This window comes from Diabrotica undecimpunctata, chromosome 3, assembly GCF_040954645.1.
Source record: "Diabrotica undecimpunctata isolate CICGRU chromosome 3, icDiaUnde3, whole genome shotgun sequence".
In the NCBI taxonomy this organism is placed as follows: Eukaryota; Metazoa; Arthropoda; class Insecta; order Coleoptera; family Chrysomelidae; genus Diabrotica; species Diabrotica undecimpunctata.
Genome location: NC_092805.1, coordinates 102,566,632 through 102,586,485, shown reverse-complemented (window position 1 = coordinate 102,586,485; position 19,854 = coordinate 102,566,632). Strand labels below are relative to the sequence as shown.

Genomic DNA, 19,854 nt, shown 5'->3' with positions numbered 1-19,854 from the left:
TACATTTTAAGTAGAGCCATAACTTAAAACCATCGATCTTTTTGCAAAAGGCATCCGCGAAAGTCCCAGTTTCTATACCATCTAGTAGCACCATCTCAATTGTAATTTTCATATAATGATCCCAATATGTATTGATAGTTGTTCTAAGGTACGTGTATGTCTTCAGTATTTCAAGGCGTTGACCATTCACAAATATCGCTGCAGTTTGATTTCCGTTTTTGGAGATTATCATATATTTTGTCTTTTTGGTATACAACAATAGTCTATATTTTTCACTATTCTTAGTAACTCTATCCATAATATTTTCAAGTTCTTCGGGAAGGCCTGCAAAAATGACTACAACGTAAAAATGTATCCAATGTTGTCTATTTGTTCTCCATATATTTTAATTTCGCTGGCTACCTCACATAATGCTTCTTGAAAGATTGTTCTAAATATACGTTAAACATTGGAGGTGACAGTACGCATCCTTGTCTTACCCTTCTTTTATTCTCGATGTATCCTGATTTTGATTCATGGATTCCAATACACATTATTTATAATCCTCAGATTATAAATATTCAATACTCACATCCACATTATTTATAAACCTCAGATTATAAGGACTTAATTCAATTTGTTCTAGTATTTTATTAGTTTTTCGGTTTTTATAGTGTCAAACGCTTTCTGAGTCAAACTTCTCAGTTAGTTATACAGATAATATACATTATTAGTACGTACCCCATCGTTATTTATTTGCAACCCCTATTTATTAAGATTTGAATATAAAGCATTCCCAAAGTTTAATTTCTTTGTGTTTGTTTTTCAATATTTTGTTGTAATTTTTTGTTATCTAATCATTTCAAATATTGCCAATGAAGCGTATACTCAAGCATTTTACTCTTATATTTATATTGTTCCATTTAACACAATTCTGATTTTATTTGTGTAATTTTTATCTAACAGGTTGTTATGATGAATAAAGCGGTGAATGGTGCTTGCTGTGTATGATTGTTGACATTTTATTACAGACAAAAAAATAAAAATTTAAATAAGTGTAAACAACTCGAAAACACTTTTTATTAAATTTTATCCAGTCATACGTGTACAGTAGTATTATTTTATGTTTTAATATTGTATAAGTTTTTCTATGATAAGGTATATCATTATTTCTTAATAACTTTTGAATTTTCTTCTGTCTCTGGCAATAGCTAGTCATAGTCTTAATTAAGGTATTGAGTGTTAGTTTAGTCAATTACTTTTTTCATATCACAATTTCTACTTCTTTCGTCGCTCTTGGTGTGTTTTTTGCTCATCTTATTAATTATAGCCCAGTCAATCATGAAATAATTTTTATCAGTTTTATGCTCCATATTAAATTTTCATGAAATTAATAATCCAAAGTGGTCTCATTTTATTAACTATTCTATTATCTTTTGATATTCTCATTGAGCGCTTATTTCCATAGTTCAGTGAACTCTCGTAATTTGTTTGAACTTAGTTTTGGAGATTTTATTTCTTTTGATCTGGAAGCCGTCTACCCTGATCGTAGGTACTGCAGCCAATTGGCTTATCTGGCGAATAGATAGACCGATAGACCTTTAATTTGGACCTGGTATATCCAGGGTTCTTCTATCAAGACGACATATAACCTTCATGGTAACAATAAGTTCTTTTGAAAATTACCTTACTGTGCTGAAGGCTCGTCTGTAGGACACTAATTAGGTTCAGGTTTGGGTAAAAATCTTGGAGGTCGCCGCTCTGCTCGCCGCCTTAATTTTTTTATTTGTGGACTCAGAAGTATACTCACTTCTTTGAGTCATCTCTTTTTTTTTGTCTACATGTTCGTATCGTAGTCGTATCGTTCTCGATATTTCTTTTATCGTTACTTTTATCTTTTCCTTGTTCTTCGCCTGTTTCCCATTATGAGTTCGCCGTTTTTGTCTTTCACATCACTCTATTTCCTCTGTCGCCTTCTCTGAAGTCTCTGTCATAGCATTTTATATGTATATTTTCCATCTTGTAGCAGGTCCTCTTCATCTTCTTCCGAGCGGGTCTCAGTCTATGCTCTGGCGTTCTTTGTACATATCCGTACCACTGCAAGGCTCTGTTTGCCAACTTTTTTGTAATTGAGCACTCTACTTAAATTCTGTTCCATATTTCCTCTGTCCTTATTCTATTCTCTCTGGTAATTTGTAGATATCTTCTCACAAAGTCCAGTTTAATCGTTCTTATTTAATTCGATTGATGTTCAATTGATGTCAATGGCTAGACTTCCGCTCCATATAGGGTAATATTCATCACTTTGTTCTGAAAGATCCTTTTTTTTCTTTGGTTAGAGTGTCGTTCTATATCACTCCATGGAGTGCTTTCGTGGTTTGTTTTCGCCGTGTTATTTTCATTTCTATATCTTTCATACAAGTGCCATTGGCTCATCATTGACCCTAAATACTTAAAAGCCTTACAGTCTTAACAGTCTCTTCTTCTACACTTAAGTTCAAATCTGCATCCTCGGATCCAATACATAAGTAATCGGTCTTCTACATATTTATCTTGAGTCCCCATAGCTCAAATTCTTCACCTAATTTCCTTATCATATATTCCATATCCCTGTCATGTGCGAAAATGACTTGGTCATCTGCGAAAAGTAATGAGTAATATATTCACTTGTACTGGTTTGCACATTGTTTAGCCTTTTCTATCTCTTCAAAGCCTGATCTATATATATATATATATATATATATATATATATATATATATATATATATATATATATATATATATATGTATATGTATATATATATATATATATATATATATATATATATATATATATATATACGATCCTCCATATTTCAGCTATTCTTCGGAGGACCATTGTTCCTGCTCGTTGATCAAAATCATTTCCATATTCAATCTAGGATCGATATCGGTAAATCCATCCAGGAACTGAGGATCTATACTGGGAGGGAAATGGGTTTGGATATGGACTCGGAGTAGGACAATGGTTTCCTCTGTATGGTGTTAATAGATAAACTAAGGCTCGCGTAGGCAGGGGCTCATCCCTGAAGTAGATCTATCACCTATCGGGATCATATATAAGTATCTACCCGCTACCCCTACTTTTATCTTTAATACTTTATTGTGGAATGAAATCGTTCCTGTTCTGATTCCTTCCTGCAAGATTTTAGTTAATTTAAGTTTGAGTTTGGTGTCTATAAGTTTCCTAAAATTGTAAAACTCCTTGTTTTAGACTAAGGGTGATTATTATTATCTTTTTATTTCCTTTTGCTCACCATTTCTTACTTCTTATACTCATCCTAATGTTTTAAGAGTTATAAGTTTTTGTGGTGTTTTAAAGTGGTAGTCTCTAAAGCAAATGATGTTGATTTTGTATTGTTTGTTTCATTACAATATAACTTTTTAATTTTTGAGCAGTGTATTTACGGCATTGACCAAATAAAACATATTTCAATTAGTCTGGTATTTCTAAAAGCTGCAACAATAGAACGTTTATTTAGAAGTATCTATTGTACTCCGCTGAACTTCATTTTTAACACTAGTATTAACCTTCTTTCAGTATCATCTGGCCGTAAAAGTCCAATATCAGTATTTTCAGAAAAGTTAATGGTAGAACTTTTCCAACCGTGAATAATATCTTGCGACAGGAAACCGGCAGACATTATAAAGGAATTTTTCGGTCTGTAGCAGCAAGCATTTTATAATCAAGAGATTCGTAGGTCGGTGAAACAATGGGGTGGGTGGTTTATTAATTAAGATTTTATAATCATATTGTTCTCGCAAGTGATTGATGAAACTGAATTTATTTCATTATAGTAAGTACATATTCGGAAACTTCATATTACATGATATACATAAATATCTTTATTGGTGAAAACAATATATGCTTTAAAAAAGGTATGTCACACTAGCTGAACCGGTTAACTTCGTACGTCTTATAGTTAATAAATGTTCTTTTAAATTATTAGAAGTATATTAACTTTTTTTATATTAAGATTAAATTAATTATAGGTATAATAATAAATAAATAATAAGTTTTTCAATAAAAGTTCAAAAAGGAGATAACTAACATGGCAGCAAAGTAACTATTGCTGAATAGGTTGCAATCGTGTCGATTATTTTTATTGAAGGATCAAAAACCAAACCTTTCTACCAAAACTTTCCATCGTTTTTAACTTGAATTTGATTTATGATTATTATTACGATTATGTATATATAGTTATATTGTGCACATTCTTGTATGTATACAGGGGAAACAAAAAGGTAAGTCATAAATTAAACCTACTGTGGGGCCAAAAATAGCTTCACTGAACCTGACGTACCTTAGTACAAATGTGTACAAAAAAAAGTTACAGACCTTTGCGGTTTCAAAATGAAAATACGTTAGTACTACACAAGCTTTCTAACCTACTTTAAGAAAAAGAAATATATGAGCCTGGGGAATTTTTTAAAAGGGCTATAAAAGTCATATTGTTTTTACTCACATTTGATTGTATTATCAAAAGTTATCTCTGTGTTTCATCATCCAGCTTTCACATCCGATTAACAGAGTAGGCGTGGTTATTATCTTATAAACTGTTATTATTTTATCGTGTCTTGTCTTTTACTCAGGGTTATGGAAATTTTCCCCCATATATGCTGAAACCTTTCAATTTTGTGATCAATATATTTAGCTTTCTCAAAACTTGTGTCACCTAATCGTTTGTATCCGCTTTTAAAGCACCAAAATTAACTAACCTCTATTAAATGACATCAAAGGAAAGACATAGTCGTATGGTGTATTCTGATTGAATTATTTTACTGCATATAACACCCTGCAGCTGCCGCACTATTAATCTGAAATTCACCTGAGATTACCAAACTTAACTAGATATAAACCCATAAGTATCTGCTATTTCTTAAAACATAATGTATGCTATTGTAATACAAAAGTCAATTTTCCTTTTAACAGTTTTAAATACACAATAATCGGAATAACCGCAAGCTTTAATATATATTTTTTTAAAAACTGTTGATGTGGCTATTTAATAGTATCCATATTGAGAATATAAATCAGAAATTGAATTCAAGATTCAGCCTAAATATGTGCTTTCTAAACGTTGCAAAGCAAGCAGACGACAAATGCACATATTATTCTCATTAGTAGATATCGCTGCAGCGTGTCTCTAAATTTTTTCAAATATTTACTTTTATAGTCGGAGAAGGTTTTATTTCGTTAGGCTTGCCATGAATTCGCTTTGATGAACCCAATAGGCAAAAATATGCATATTAGCTAATGGTGGTACGCTGTAACGAAATCAAACCTAAACCGTCTATTTTATTTTTAGTATCCATCTTCTTTACGTGCCGTCTCCTATCAGAAGGTTGGAAACCCTCGTAGTGATTCGACTCTTTGATGCCACTGCTCTGAACAGCTCTTTAGAGCCTCAGTTGAAGCATATTCTTGATTGTTTAGCCAGGAAACTCGTCTTCTACCCCGGTTTATTCGTCCTTGTATATGCCCCTGTATGTTTACCTGCAGCAGTTCGTAGCGCTCACCTTCCACAACATGGCCCAAATATAGTGCCTAATAGTGTTTACGAATTAGCTTCTGTATGTATATCTATAGAGTAGGGAGGGCGAGTCAAGTCCCGCAGCACTTTTGTGCACCCTTCAAGGGAACTGTCGTCCTTAGCTTGTTATCCATCCTGCCATTTCCAGGAAGGTGAACAAGTTACCAGGGGCATATCCCTTATGTGGGCAGGTGTAGGCCAGGTGTAGCTCTGGACATTCACATATGACATGCTCGACAGTTTCGTCTTCTCGTTTACACTTCCTGCATATATGTGTGTCTACTAGCCCGAGTGTGTGGATGAGTTAAAAAACTAACTAGGTCTAGGTTTTTCCTGCTCATTACCAAGTCCTTCTTTTATGCTGACTTTTCAAGGTTACTTAGTGTTACCCTGGCAGGTCTACATCTTTCGCCTTTTTCCCAATCGTCACGGTTTGCGTGTGCGAGTAACATTTGGCAAATTCATCGATTATTGTAGTTGACCAACCAAAAAGATCCCTAGGTCCTAAGCTTCTTAGGCCTGCTGCCTTCCTAACTAGTTGGTTAGCAATGCGTGCTTTTTTCCCATTGTGTCCTTTTAACATTTTTGTTTTTAGTTTGTTTAGGGTGTTTAGTATTACATAATAGTTGGTCAGCTTACTGTGTAATTAAAAGAACATTATCTAGTGTTGTATTCAGTTAACATAAAACGATTGCCAATAGATCAAATAAATACAATTAAATTAAAAAAAAAACGAAAGGCTATGCTAGTTTTGCAGGCCGGCACCTTATACCCTAGGACCGGGACTGAGTATAATGAATAAGATGCCATATAAAGCTGGCTTTTCGAAAAAGTAGTAAGGGCCAAAAGTTTTGTAAACATTGTTTAGAATTAATGATACCACAATAATAATTTAATTGCAACAAAAATTTAGGGTATTTGGGCTGTTAGGGGATTGAAACTCATCTAAATTCATCTATTTTTGATCCAGAATAAATTATTTTATTTATGTATTATCTCGGTACATCCTTGGTATTATGTGCATATCCTTCTTCTACTTTGTAAATTACCGCACGACTGTGTAAGTTTTCTGTTTTGTAATCAATAAAAATTTTAAATTTATTACTTAGTAACTTTTACGTATGGGATATGGGTATGGCATAATCAGATAAAAAAATATTATTGAGAAAAAATTTGAAATCGGCATTTAGACTTATAAACAAATATAATTTGTTATAATTAAAATTTAATATAAACTATCTTAGTTACATCCACGTTAGTTCCCATGTAATAACATGTACGTCTTGAAACTTTATCAAGGCCTTGATACCGAAAAATTATCCAGATGTTAAATTCTATAAAAAAAGTCTTACGCAAAACATAACACACCATGCACAGATAGTTTCACATTCTATTTTTAACCAGGAAACGCCAATATCAATTAAAACAGACTCACATTTGAAGGGACCACCACTACATTAATTTCAAACATCAAAATACACAATATAACTTACAAAATAAAAACAGACGAATGTCGAAATCGGCATATTAGTTAAGAATCTAAAAACAGAGTGATTGGTGGACTCCTTAAAATAAATTATTTATAAACTAGTAAAGATATATAGGCTGTGATAATCTTTGTGTTTCGGTATGTCCTAATTTTATAAACGAGTGTTGGAAAATAATGCCAGCGATGACAACGCATGGAGGAGTACTTTATTACGTGGTTAAAGTTCCTAAAGAGAATGGACGCAGGTAATTTTAGAAGTTTCTACATTTAAATTTACTAGTTTTCATAAATTATGTTTTTATTCAGTCTTGAACAAGAACTATTACTGTCCACCATTATCATATTTTCTTCTTCATACTACATAAATATAGCATACTCGGGTTATACTTCGGCTTCAAAGATTGTCTGACCATCGTTTTCTTGGTCTTTCATTAGATAATATATAAAAAAAACAATTCATCCACTCACTTCGGAATCAATTTTTTAGGCGTATCTCATCGAAATGAATACTTTTTCTCTCTTGATAATTTTTCCAAAAATTATCCCTTTTCGAATTATATGCAATTTTTTGTTGAAAAAATTCCTTAATTAGAGATTTTTGGGATTTTCTTTCTAAAAAACTATTAAATGAATTGCAATTCTACAAAAAGCTTTATAATCTATAAACCTTCAAGTACAAGTAAGAATATTTTGATAAATGGTTTCTATCTCGCTACAAACATGGACCCAATACACTCCGCGTCATAGAAAACGGGCCACACCAAATATTTAAAATATTTTCGAAATTATCATTTATTGCTACAAAATTAAGCATTTATTTTTTTTTGTATATTGAATAAGTAACTCGTTTAGTATAAAATTTCATCATTATCATAAAACATCAATCGAAAATAAAAAATTTAAGAAAAATAGGAAATTTATTGAAAAAATCAACTTATTTTTAAAACAACAATGAACTGTATATTTAAAAAAAAGCTGGTATCCATTTTCAGTAATGGGTATTGCCACCTTGATTCTGGATGACACTCTTCATTCGATTTGGCATGGAATTTATAACGTTTTGGATATCTCTTTGGGGAAAAGTGGCCCATTCCTCAATGAGTGCCATCTGAAGCTCTCCAGGTGTTGTTGGAGCAGGTATGCGACGCCTAACGCGACTTTTTAGCAGGCTCCATACATGCTCAATGGGGCTTTTTAGCAGACCAGTCTATTTTTGGAATACCAACCTCGTCAAGGTACTCCGTTACTATCCTTGCCGTGTGTGGTCTCGCATTATCCTGCATTAGCAGGAATTCGTTGCCAATAAATCCAGCATAGGGCATCACATGATGTTGTAAGATTTCCGTTATGTATCTTACTGCTGTTAAAGCACCTCTGTTGATCACGACGAGATCCGTATGCGCATCAAAAGAAATCCCTGCCCAAAACATTACTGAACCATTACCAAAAGCAACCCGTAGTGCCCGAGTGCAACCAGCGAAACGTTCTCCAGCCCGTCTGTACACCTTACTGCGTCCGTCTTTACCATAAATAGACATTCTACACTCATCCGTAAACAATACTTTTTTCCAATCGTCTGCTGTCCAATTGATATGCTCACGGGCAAAATCGAGTCTTCGTCTTTTGTGAGCTGGGGAAAGTAAGGGCCCCGTTCCTGGACTGCAAGCTGTCAAACCTTGCTTCCTTAATCTTCGCCGAATAGTAGAAAGGCTGATTGCTGATCCTTGAGCTTGCTGTAAATGGCCTTGAAGTATTCTAGCGGTTTGGGTCCGATTCCGTAATGCAGCAAGAATGACGACGCAATCTTCCCTAGCGGTTGTTTTCCTTTTTGGACCCGTACCAGGTCGTCGTTGGTGAGATCCTGTCACAATAAATCGTTGCTGGGTCCTTTGTACAGTCGAACGACTAACATTCAATTGTCTTGCAACTTGTCTTTGACTTAATTCACTTCCCAGTAACGTTACAATTTCAAACGATTTTTGAAAATTCTTGAAATGGCAACGAAAATCATTTGCAATCTCAGAAAAGACTTTACCTATATAAGTGCTGCACGATATTGTTACAACACGCATCCAATAAAAAGTTCAAACAACTCTGTGTCATTGGCGCTAATATATAATTATCTAAGAAATTTGTGGTGAAATGTAAAATAGTTAGTAGTTGCAACCTAATATTTACTTACCTGTGTAAATAAATAAGATTTACTAATAAAATTAAAATTTAATTTAATCAATTATCAGATATTTTCCATATGTATAAAAATTGATTCCGAAACGATTCAGTGAAATTGTTTTTTTAATATTATTTGTTAATAACAATTACTTGCCCAGTTAAAAAATTTAAAAAATACATTTGAACTTTGAAAAATTATGTATAATTAAATAAAAAAAGGTTTGGTGCATTAGAAATGCAAAAAAAGTCGGATTATGCTCTGCTTATGGGAGTAAACCGCTCGCGTAAGAGATATAAATATTTTAATCTTTGAACTCATCAATTAGGTTGTTTCTTGATCCAGACCTAAACTTTCTCATCCTGTATCATTATCTAAAGTCTTTAATAATATTACGTAATTCATGATGAGTTGCGCGAAACGGCGTACTTTCTCCTTGAGTTATAGGACCTTCTGACTGCCGAAATGTCGAGAGCTCGGCAATCATTCCGTTACGTATCTGTGAGTTGTTATTTACGACTAAGTTGTAGTTGAGAGACTTGCGCCATTGTCTCATTGAAACGATTTACTTAAGTAATTTCGCTAAAATGGGTCCTTTTAACTTCACCATTAGTGTTTATTGTATAAATATTGTGAATAATTCATATAGGATTTATGGTTAGAAAATAATACTAATTGTCTGTTCTCTAATTTCAGTACTGACAGTGGATGGGATAACCCCTTCCGGCCAGGAGGAGACCTAAGCAGGGAAGCAGACGAAATAGTAGAATTAATCAAAGGCGGCAAGCCAATAACGCCCACGCCGGGTCAGCAGCCACCACACATCCCGTTGTCGGAATCGACAGAACATACTCCGTTGACCAACAACGTCCAGGAACCAATCACCGAGTCTCCCAAAAAGGCAGTGCCACTGCAATCGGCGGCAACGCCAAAGAGCGCGAACGGTACCACCCCTAAGAACAACAGCAGCGCTCCCGGTACGGTGGAGGTTCAAAGAGTGACTGTTAAACCGGACGGTGACGGTTCACAGGTTGAGCACGTCACCATTAAAAAGAAACAAAAGTGCGGGTGTTGTGTCATACAATAATTTTTAGTATTTTAGAATTAGTTTTTGTTACTGTTGTTTCTCGTCTATGAGGATCGTAGTGTGAAAGAGATCGATTTTGAGGTTTATAGGTACCCTGGTATCTGTGATAAGGTAACTGAAATATTCGAAAGAGATTGCTTGTGATATCTGTTTTATCTTACACAGAAAGTGTTTATGATTACTCTAAAAAGTCTATTTGAAGCTGTGAAAACAATAGTAGCATTAATAACAGCATTTAACTCAGCAGGTACATACATTTGTCATTCAAACCATCATCATAAAAATAAATTGTTTTGAATATTCATGGAATAGGAACACTTATAGGTGTTTTACAAATGCTGATGTCAGAATTAATGTCAACGACACTGCCTTTAAACGTTAGTACTGTCCGATTAACATTACAACCAAAAACCTGTAGTGTTGATATTCACTTTATAGACTTAGCCAAAACTAGTAAAGATGGAATGAAGGATTAGTTCAGGATCCCAAAAACAATAACTGCTAATCGTTTTAAAGATCATTTTAAGAATGGTTTAGAAAGTGGGCTATCAAACTTTTACATATCAAGAGAAATTAATTTTGACATGAAGTGTATCCATGAGGATTTGAATATTCTTCAACTCGCAGAATTTAATGATAATTCGCACATATTAATATTTTAGTAGTGAAATGAGACATCATTTGGTCGTATTTCTATAAATAATTTCGTTAAACTAATACTGCCCAAAATATGCAATATGAGCCAAATCATCTAGTTAAATATTTCGTAACAAAATGTATAAAATCATACCAAGTGAGATTAAATGGAACTCAGACAGCATTCATTAAGTACATTAATATTATCAAAGATCATAGAGAGTTATGATGTCCTCAAATTTTCTACACCATTCTCCTTTGTTTCAAAATTTTTGTGTTTTATGTAACTATATATACACTTAAGCTTTGATCTGTCACGCTTTCGGCTTTCTACAAACTCTGCAATATTTATTCCACTTATCATGTTTGTTTCTTAATCATGAATCATACGTCTTGTCCATCTCTTTTATACAAGTTTTAACGTCATAATTAAATTTACGACAAAATATTCGTTTTTACAAAAATATTGCTACTTAAGTTAGTTTTTTTTTAGTGTAATTTATGATTCAAGAAGGTGATCAGCACCAGACCCGTTAATAATAAATTGCGTTTACAATACATTTCAATCACATTTTTTGAGAGAATAGTTACTTTTTGTATTAAAAAAATCTTAAAACTTTTATTTTTATTTCCTTCCTTTCCTTTTATTTATTTTATTTCCTAATTATTTTCAACGTTTAATTGAATGCGGATCTGGATGTATTTTTGTGTGATTGTGTGATTGAATCAGCAGATTGATCTAAAATCGGTTTAAAATTACAAACCGTATTATATTTATTTCATCCCATAACCGGCCCCGTCTTTGATTGGACATATGAACTCGATTTTCGATTTAAAGTACAGAAAATAGTCACAAGAATTGTTGATCCATCGGATTTTGGCGTCTTTTCAGTGTTTTTACCTTATTTATAGTGAAACATAAAAGTTAAGATCGGGGTTCACTCAATTTTTTAGATTAGTGACCTAAGTGGTTTTTTAGATTGTCTCGCTCAATTGAAAAATACGCTTAAATTAAATTAATCCACTAGCCGAGAGCTTTTATTTAACACGTTCTTGACTTAGTGACGATTGTGTTAATTTCACTGTAAGGATACTATATTAATACACTCTTTTTCTTTCCAAATATCATTTTGCAAATATCATAAAGTAGATCACCCATTTCTAACCATCAATTTAAAAGGCATGACAACGCCATATTGTTTATTTTTAATGGAAATTTTTTGATTATATATGAAAGTGTTAGATGTATTTCATTATAGCAAATGGTTATGTAAACCAAATTCGTTTGGCTGAGCTATTTAATATTCTGCACTAATGGCGTTCCTGCAACAGGCTGTCGATGTTTTATGCCACATAGATCGTTGTTCATAGAATCATCGATGTTAGTTAACCAATTTTATGCCTTGATATTATTGAGTACAGTCCCGACGTCTTAATACTCTAGTTGATGACCATTTATAACTGAAATTTTCCCCAAAATTAGTATATATAATGAATATTAATGAGTGTATTATATACTAATTACACTTTCCATCACTATTTCTGCTTTAAGTAGATACATGTAGATTATCTGACGTCACCGGTTAGAGTATTGGGAACGGGGCCCGTAATTTACAATAGGTTTTTAATAAATACTCTTCTAAGAGCTTTCATTCCTACTACAAGTGCTTGTTGGTGTAGTTAGCAACAAAAAATTTTAAAGAAAGTTTTAATCTCATACTGAGTTTGATAAATTTTTTATTGTGACTTCTAGTAAATTATAGTAGTACAAAAATGTTGTTGAACTATCACAAGGTATATTAAAATTAAAACGGATTTTTAATCAAAACGACTATATTTTTCGCAATAGCTTCTGTTAGGAAATATTTAAAGAAAATATAACGTACAAATCTATATCAAAGTTACAAAGTATATATATTTTTAACTTAATAATAGACAGTAATAATGATTATAATTATATACTATAGTGCAATGAAAAAATAAATTCAAAAGTAGACAAAGCGTGTAAATTTTACTAATTATATATTGAGTGTCTTTAAATATATATTTGTTGTCGACCAAAAAGATATTGTACATTAATAATTATTATTATGTCCACTCTCCTCATTTTTGTTACTACTCAAGCAGAGCTTAAAATATTTAAGCGCCATCTGCTGATACTGATTTGTACTCTATACTCTATAGGAATCTACTAGTTTATAGTATTAAGGTAACTAGGTTAGGTGGCGCATATAAACATTGTATTAAGCAAGCAATTTTTGAATTATTTATATTTTAGGGTATTTTATCACAGATACCCAGCTAAGTGATATTGAAATCGTGATCATTTCGATCTTTTCCCACACTATATTAACAATATGCTTATAATATATTAAAAGGATATTTGAGAGACAAAGCAAACTAAAACAAACATAGTGTTGCTTTCTCTAACAAAGTGCAGGACATTTTAAACAGGTTTTTAAATATGGAATTAGACTGAAAAAATTTTGAAATTGAATATTTAAAAGAAATTGTAAGATAAAATTGTAAAGACTTGAATATGTTAAAAAAAACTATTTACATTTTTGTAGAAAATATTTTTCTTTTTATATAGCTACAGAAACTAAACAGTTCTTATGCATTTTGTATATTTGTAACTAATTGCGCAGTTGGATATATGGCTAATTTGGCCCTTGGTCGATGTGATGGGACATATTGTTCAGGTGAAATTTGTTTTAGTGATTTTTTCGACGAAAATATGATCACTTACAGTTTGTGTGTTAGTGTTATTTGTAATGCAAATACGAAATTTGTAAGTGAATAATTTGTTTTAACCATGATCAACAAAAGATATCACAAGGCTATCATCAGTGCAAAAATATATCCAGGAACTGACATCAATTCCGATTACAATCCTGTTGCGGTAAAAGTGTTCCCAAGATGGAAACTAATAAAGAAAACTCAAGACAAACTAGACATACAATTATTGTAAAACCACAGTAGGTGCACAACAGGCGATACCCAAACAAATAAACAAACATTTAAGAAATATTGACCATCACAGAATTACCGAGTCCTATGAAGTAAACATGCTATGGAAAACTATGAAAGAGCAAAAGAACAGCGTACTAGAAAAGCACCTAAAAGCACCACACAAAAAGAACAAACAGGAATGGATATCAGAAAAGATTCTACAATTATTGGGCAAAAGATGACAAGGACGGAGAATACAAAAGACTAAATAGAATAATTCGAAAAAAAAATAACCGAAGCAAAGGAAAATTGCTGGAAACACTCAGAATTTCTATTTAAAGGGGTACTGGAAAATTCCCAGGATGGAGTTAAGGTGAATGGCTTAAATAGCATCAGATACGCCAATGATACGGTTGTAGCGCAACGACTTATCGACAGGACCAACTCGGTTTGTGACCAATTTGGTATGAAAATAAACATTAACAAAACCAAAGTGAAGTCAATCCGAAAAAACCAAGATGTACCTCAAACTTTGCACAATAGACGGGCACATTTTAGAACAGGTCAACAAGTTTAAGTACTTGGGATGTTGAATCGATAGCAGTCTAACGCCTGATCTAGATCGAGGATAGAACATGCCAGAAAATCCTTCGAAAAAATCAAAAGACTATGTGATTCTCGATTAAAAACTCGAAACCCGACATTTATCAAATTGCTACGTCTGGTCGACTCTCCTCTATGCAGTTGAAACGTGGACCCTTATAACATCAATGGTAAATAAATTAGAGATAAATTAATCTTCAAAATTTCGTGGATATTGCATACCTCAAACGCAGAAGTGCTGCATAGAATAGGCAAGGAACGAGAACTGTTTAACACAGTGAAAGTTAGAAAAACATTATACGTGGGCCTCAAACTCAGAAATAATAAGTACCAATATGTTGTAGAGAACTGTGAAGGAAAAGATTGTCGTGGCTAAGAAACATCCGACAATTTTCATAAAAGTTCTTTTTTACTGAATGGAGCAAAGACAAGAACTAAAAATAATAAATAAAATATGATCTGCAAGAGGCAATGAACCCTTTACGCAACATTAACAAGCCACATTTTACAAAAAGTATACCAATAATGATTTTTACAAAATACGTACGAATTGTGTCGTGTAAAGGTCAAAATGTAAATAATTTTTATTATGGAGATAATTTTGGAATCATGAATATCGATCACAATGCAAAAAGCTGTGCTTAAACATCTTTTTGCATTCTGACCAACACTATGTACCTTAAGAATATACAATAGTTACGTACGTTAGGGAAAATATATTAAAAGAATCTACTGGCAACATTCTGCTTCTTACCTAATATATAGGTAGCTTTTTGGCATCTAACCCATTTTGGAAATGTTCAGAAAATCTTTATATTTTTGTTTGTTTTGATGAACTAAATGAAAATTTATTGATCGGTTGTTTTTATTGAATGGTTTATTGTAAAAATATTTTAAGAATATTTTTATTAATTACCGATATTTTATTTTTTTAACTTTAGTATTTTAAGGTACAGTTAGTTATTAATTTTGCAGTGTTTTTCTAGACATACGTATTATACTTGCAACGATTTTGTATAAAATATAGTAAGGACTCAGCTGTATACTTATTTTGCTTTAGGAATATTAATTTTTATTTTATTATTAGTCTCTATCAAAGAATATACTTATTGTGAATGAAAAATTTTATAGCCTAATCTAAAATCTTGAGTCCAGCTGTTGTTTAGGTCACTAGAACAATTTATGGACCTACTTTTCTTACTATTTTAACGATTAGAGCAGATTTTTAACTTATCTCCCGCATCATAAGTTTAACAATCAATTTTTAAATTTTCAACTGTGATTTAAATGCTGCATCTGATACCACGTCTTTTAAACTTACTCTTTTACAATACTTGTCAAGTCTATTCTAACTTTCTTTGTGAACATCTTTAAATGTTACCTGTAAGTCACAGTCAAGAAAAAACACGTAAAGTACATGATTACAGCGAGATAATGGCATATTCATTAGCGAGAGTAGGAGGCAAGTCGTATCTCGAGGTAGGTTTGTACTTGATTGGGCTTATTGACCAAAATAAAAATCTGCTCAGTTGTAATAGTTTAGGCGTGTTTTTTCTTAGCTATGGGTTATAATAAGATTCTTTGAAGATTAGTATCAAATGTTCATCACTTTATTATACACAAAAAATTAACCGATATTTTGATAAGTAGTTATAACTATGTTTTATATATCTAAGTTTAATTGCTCATAAAGAAACAGGACGAGTTCTTGGACATACGTGGTTTAATTCTTATGATTATTAATATTTGTAAGAAAATGGCACTGCAAGAAGAAGAAAATACTATACAAAATTTCAAAAAAAAGCTTTTCTTAAATAAAACGATTGCTTAGAATAATATAAATTCTTATTGATTTAACTTTATTTTTTTTAGACAGTATCTACCAACATTTAAAAAAAAAAATAACTCAAAAATTACTAAATGTAAAAAACATATTAAATAAATGTTTTCTTTTTAAACTAATGTATTGCTAAAACCAGTTCTGTACATACTTATTAACTTATGGCATATTATCTACATATGTTTTTGAAAAACACTGTTAATATTTGTTATATATTTTCTTTACAATTCCAAAATATAAACTAACATTTGTTTTAGTAGTAAATACATTAATGTACGGACATTGTCCCAAAGAATATTAAAGTATGTAGGTTCTCAAACATATACAATGTTGTCTTTTTTTTCATTTTAATTTTTATTTTGTAAGAAGATATATTTAAATAAATTATTCACACAGATATTTGTCAAATTTATAAATGGGTCAGAATTTTTGTAGCTTAAATGAGTTTTCGTCAGTAGATATTAATAAAAAAGAACAAAAACTATATAAAAACAACAATGTGTAGTACCAAATATGGAACTAATTTCAATGAAGCCAGTATGGTCATATATAGACAACGTACACTAAAACTTATTTTATCCTTGTTGGATGAATTGGTTTAAAGTGTCGCAGAACTTAATGTCCCGTATTACCTGTATAATTTATATTCTTTTTGCTGTTATATTTTGAACGGAGGACTATGTCTGAAAACACATAGTTTCAGCGTACCCCAAACAAGTGCAATAAATCTAACCTAACCTAGCAAAACAAGTGCATTAAATGATGTTACCTCCGAAAAGATATGGAAAAGAAAATTCATTGGAACGTAAACTTACATAGTTTCCAAACGTTTGTAACTAATTTGTTGATGTTGTCCTATTTTGTTGTTAGCTACCGAAGGATAAATTTTTTCCCTTTCTAAGATCTGCAAAAATTCTAAAGGTCATCTACAAATTGTGAGAGAACTAATACAGCGTTCTTGATTAAAAGTTACTGGATGTCCGTTTTCCTTAATGGTAATGTCCAATAATTGGTCGTCCTGAAACTTCACACCGAACGAATTTTTTTTTTCTAAACAACGATATTTCTTGCACGTCGTAAAAATATATTGCTACGAGTATTTACATGACTCAACAAATGGAAATGCCATTCGTCACTCTACCAGATGGTATTGATGAAAATGTGATTGAAAATCATATTGCAAAGCAAGAATACTAAAACCGTGTTAAAAGCTTGCAGCATATTCGTAAATAACTCTGTTTCAATAACTGTTGAAAATTGCTCCTGGTCATATTCAATTTTGTAGCAGAACTCCGTTCACTATGACGTGGAAGTCCACAATTTGATGGAGAACAAGGTCGTGATTTTGCCACTGTGGTATCCATCTTTATCCTTGATGTAGCAGACTTCTATTTCTTCTAAATTTGGTTGTAATCCTCAGTACTACAGCATTACTTGGTGTCTGTTTATTGAAATGATACAAAAATTATTCTCGGATAAACTTAATGGACCATTTTGTCCACATTTACCAAATGAGTGAAACCTTTCTAACTTTGATACATAAATGAATACATGTAAAATACAAAAACAAATATCAATGTCTTGTCAAATACCACCGTCAAGGAACTTTCGAGGTAAGAGGGAAATAAATCATTATCTTTCAACAATCTATAAATTGTGTGCAACCGAAATGAAGACACGGTATAAAAAGCAAATAAAAATATTAAATACTAAACTTGAAACTACTGAATTTTAACATTACCATCTATTTTGTTAAACTAAAATACTTTTTGACTAATTTTTAATTTTAGAAGATGTTCGAACTAACATAAAACCTAATTGATTTTATGGGCATTTTTACATATCGACATGTCGGATTGGAAAAGTAAACCGACAACTGGTTTCTGTATCTACTACTAAAATGAACCTAATATAAACAACTAACTTTAAATATGTCAGGTTATAAGAAAATATAGCTATCAAGATGTAATATTTTCTATTCACGTTTATCTTATATAAGTGTTGCATATATTACATGCAGCAACACTAAGTTTAAATTTATTTTAATGAGTTTGTTCACATTATATTTGAGCGACATATGTTACAATTTTTGAAAATATGATTAAAATGAAAAAAGTTTGAGTTGTAATACATGTCAATCTTAAGAGGTTATTAAATGTTTTCCAACCAAAGTTCAGATGTACTATATTACTTATTTTAACATAAAAGTGTATTCTTAAGAAAAACTCTATAAATCGGCCATAATACATACTATATACCATAAAAATAATTAGCAGAAACGTTAATGTAATGTTAATATTTTCAAATTCACTTATTTAATTAAACGTTTCTAATGACTGCGCCATGTAAAACATAAATATAAAACGTAAAAAAGACTAATTTAAAAAAATACTGCTAAAATATGGAATGGATACATGTTTAACATGCGTTAAAATAAAATATTTTTCTGATAACTTAGAGCCTTAATGCTCCTTATTATTTTTCATGGTATATTCTTTTCACGTGGCTGGTTTGTATGTCTATAAATATATATAGTACAATTATTTTCATATGAAAGGTGTCTACAAACCCAATATGGTGGTTTATTCGGAATAACGTGGTACACGGTAGAAGAGAATTATGATAATTTTTGACCTATCGGATGTTCTGTAGCTTCAATTGTTAGAAGGTAAATCTCCAAGACTTTGAAGTGGAAATTTTGTTCAGAAACACTATCTATAAACTACAGGTTTAAGCTATATACGATTTTACATAATGCTTATCTAAAATATAGAATAAACATTTTGTGTTTTTTGGGTATACGAGAAGATGGCGTAACTACAATCCAGGATTTTCCTTTGAAAAATTAGTTCTACAAATCGTATTTTCCTGCAAAATCTGTTCTTCTAATATCATCGAAATTTATTTTTTAATACGTTAAAGCTTGAGCATACGTTAGTTCCAAGTCTGGGAAAATGAAAGATATTTCATTAATTGTGTATACTTCTGTTTTTTTTTCTCGTTATAATAGTTAAAACAGCAAAATTTCTATTGTACAGAATAATTATATTTCGGATAGGTATGTAACTTCTTTTTCAACGATAGGGCCTTGGAGCGTTTTACTTTACTTATACCTAAGCTCGAATTTACACAAACAAAAGCTTTGCTTTGTTAATTTCAGTGTGCGATTGTAAATAGTTACTTTATTTGATCCTTGAATATAGTAAAAGACCCATATCTCCTTACAATGGAAGATTAGTCAAAAATATTGCCTTTGTTAATTCTCCAGCGACTAATACAGAGTACATGCCATGTTTTGTGACTTTCTGTCAAAAGATGAGAAATTGGACCGTTTTCTGTAACTGTATACCTACAGAGCACAGGTTGTAGGAATGTTTTCTTGATGCGTGATTATAATTTACCACTAATTCTCGAGCATTCAAATAATTTATGATAATGATGTATTTTGCTCGACAAATCCGTCTACTTTCTGTGCAAACAAAATGTTGCTAACAGGAAATGGACTGTATTGTCCTCTTCCCACAT

General features: G+C 31.8%; 2 protein-coding genes across 3 annotated transcripts in view; one reads left to right on the top strand and one right to left on the bottom strand.

Moving 5' to 3' along the window:
• The window catches only part of LOC140437112 (uncharacterized), a 615,082-nt gene extending 598,354 nt beyond the window's left edge, over window positions 1-16,728 (top strand). The window contains exon 5 of the mRNA XM_072526438.1: window positions 9,908-16,728. Coding sequence (XP_072382539.1) covers window positions 9,908-10,298 — 391 coding nt within the window. The 3' untranslated portion in view covers window positions 10,299-16,728. The remainder of the gene's footprint in view (window positions 1-9,907) is intronic.
• LOC140437110 (uncharacterized) overlaps window positions 1-19,854 on the bottom strand; it is a 92,142-nt gene that overhangs the window by 61,448 nt on the left and 10,840 nt on the right. The gene's annotated exons all lie outside the window — the stretch shown is intronic.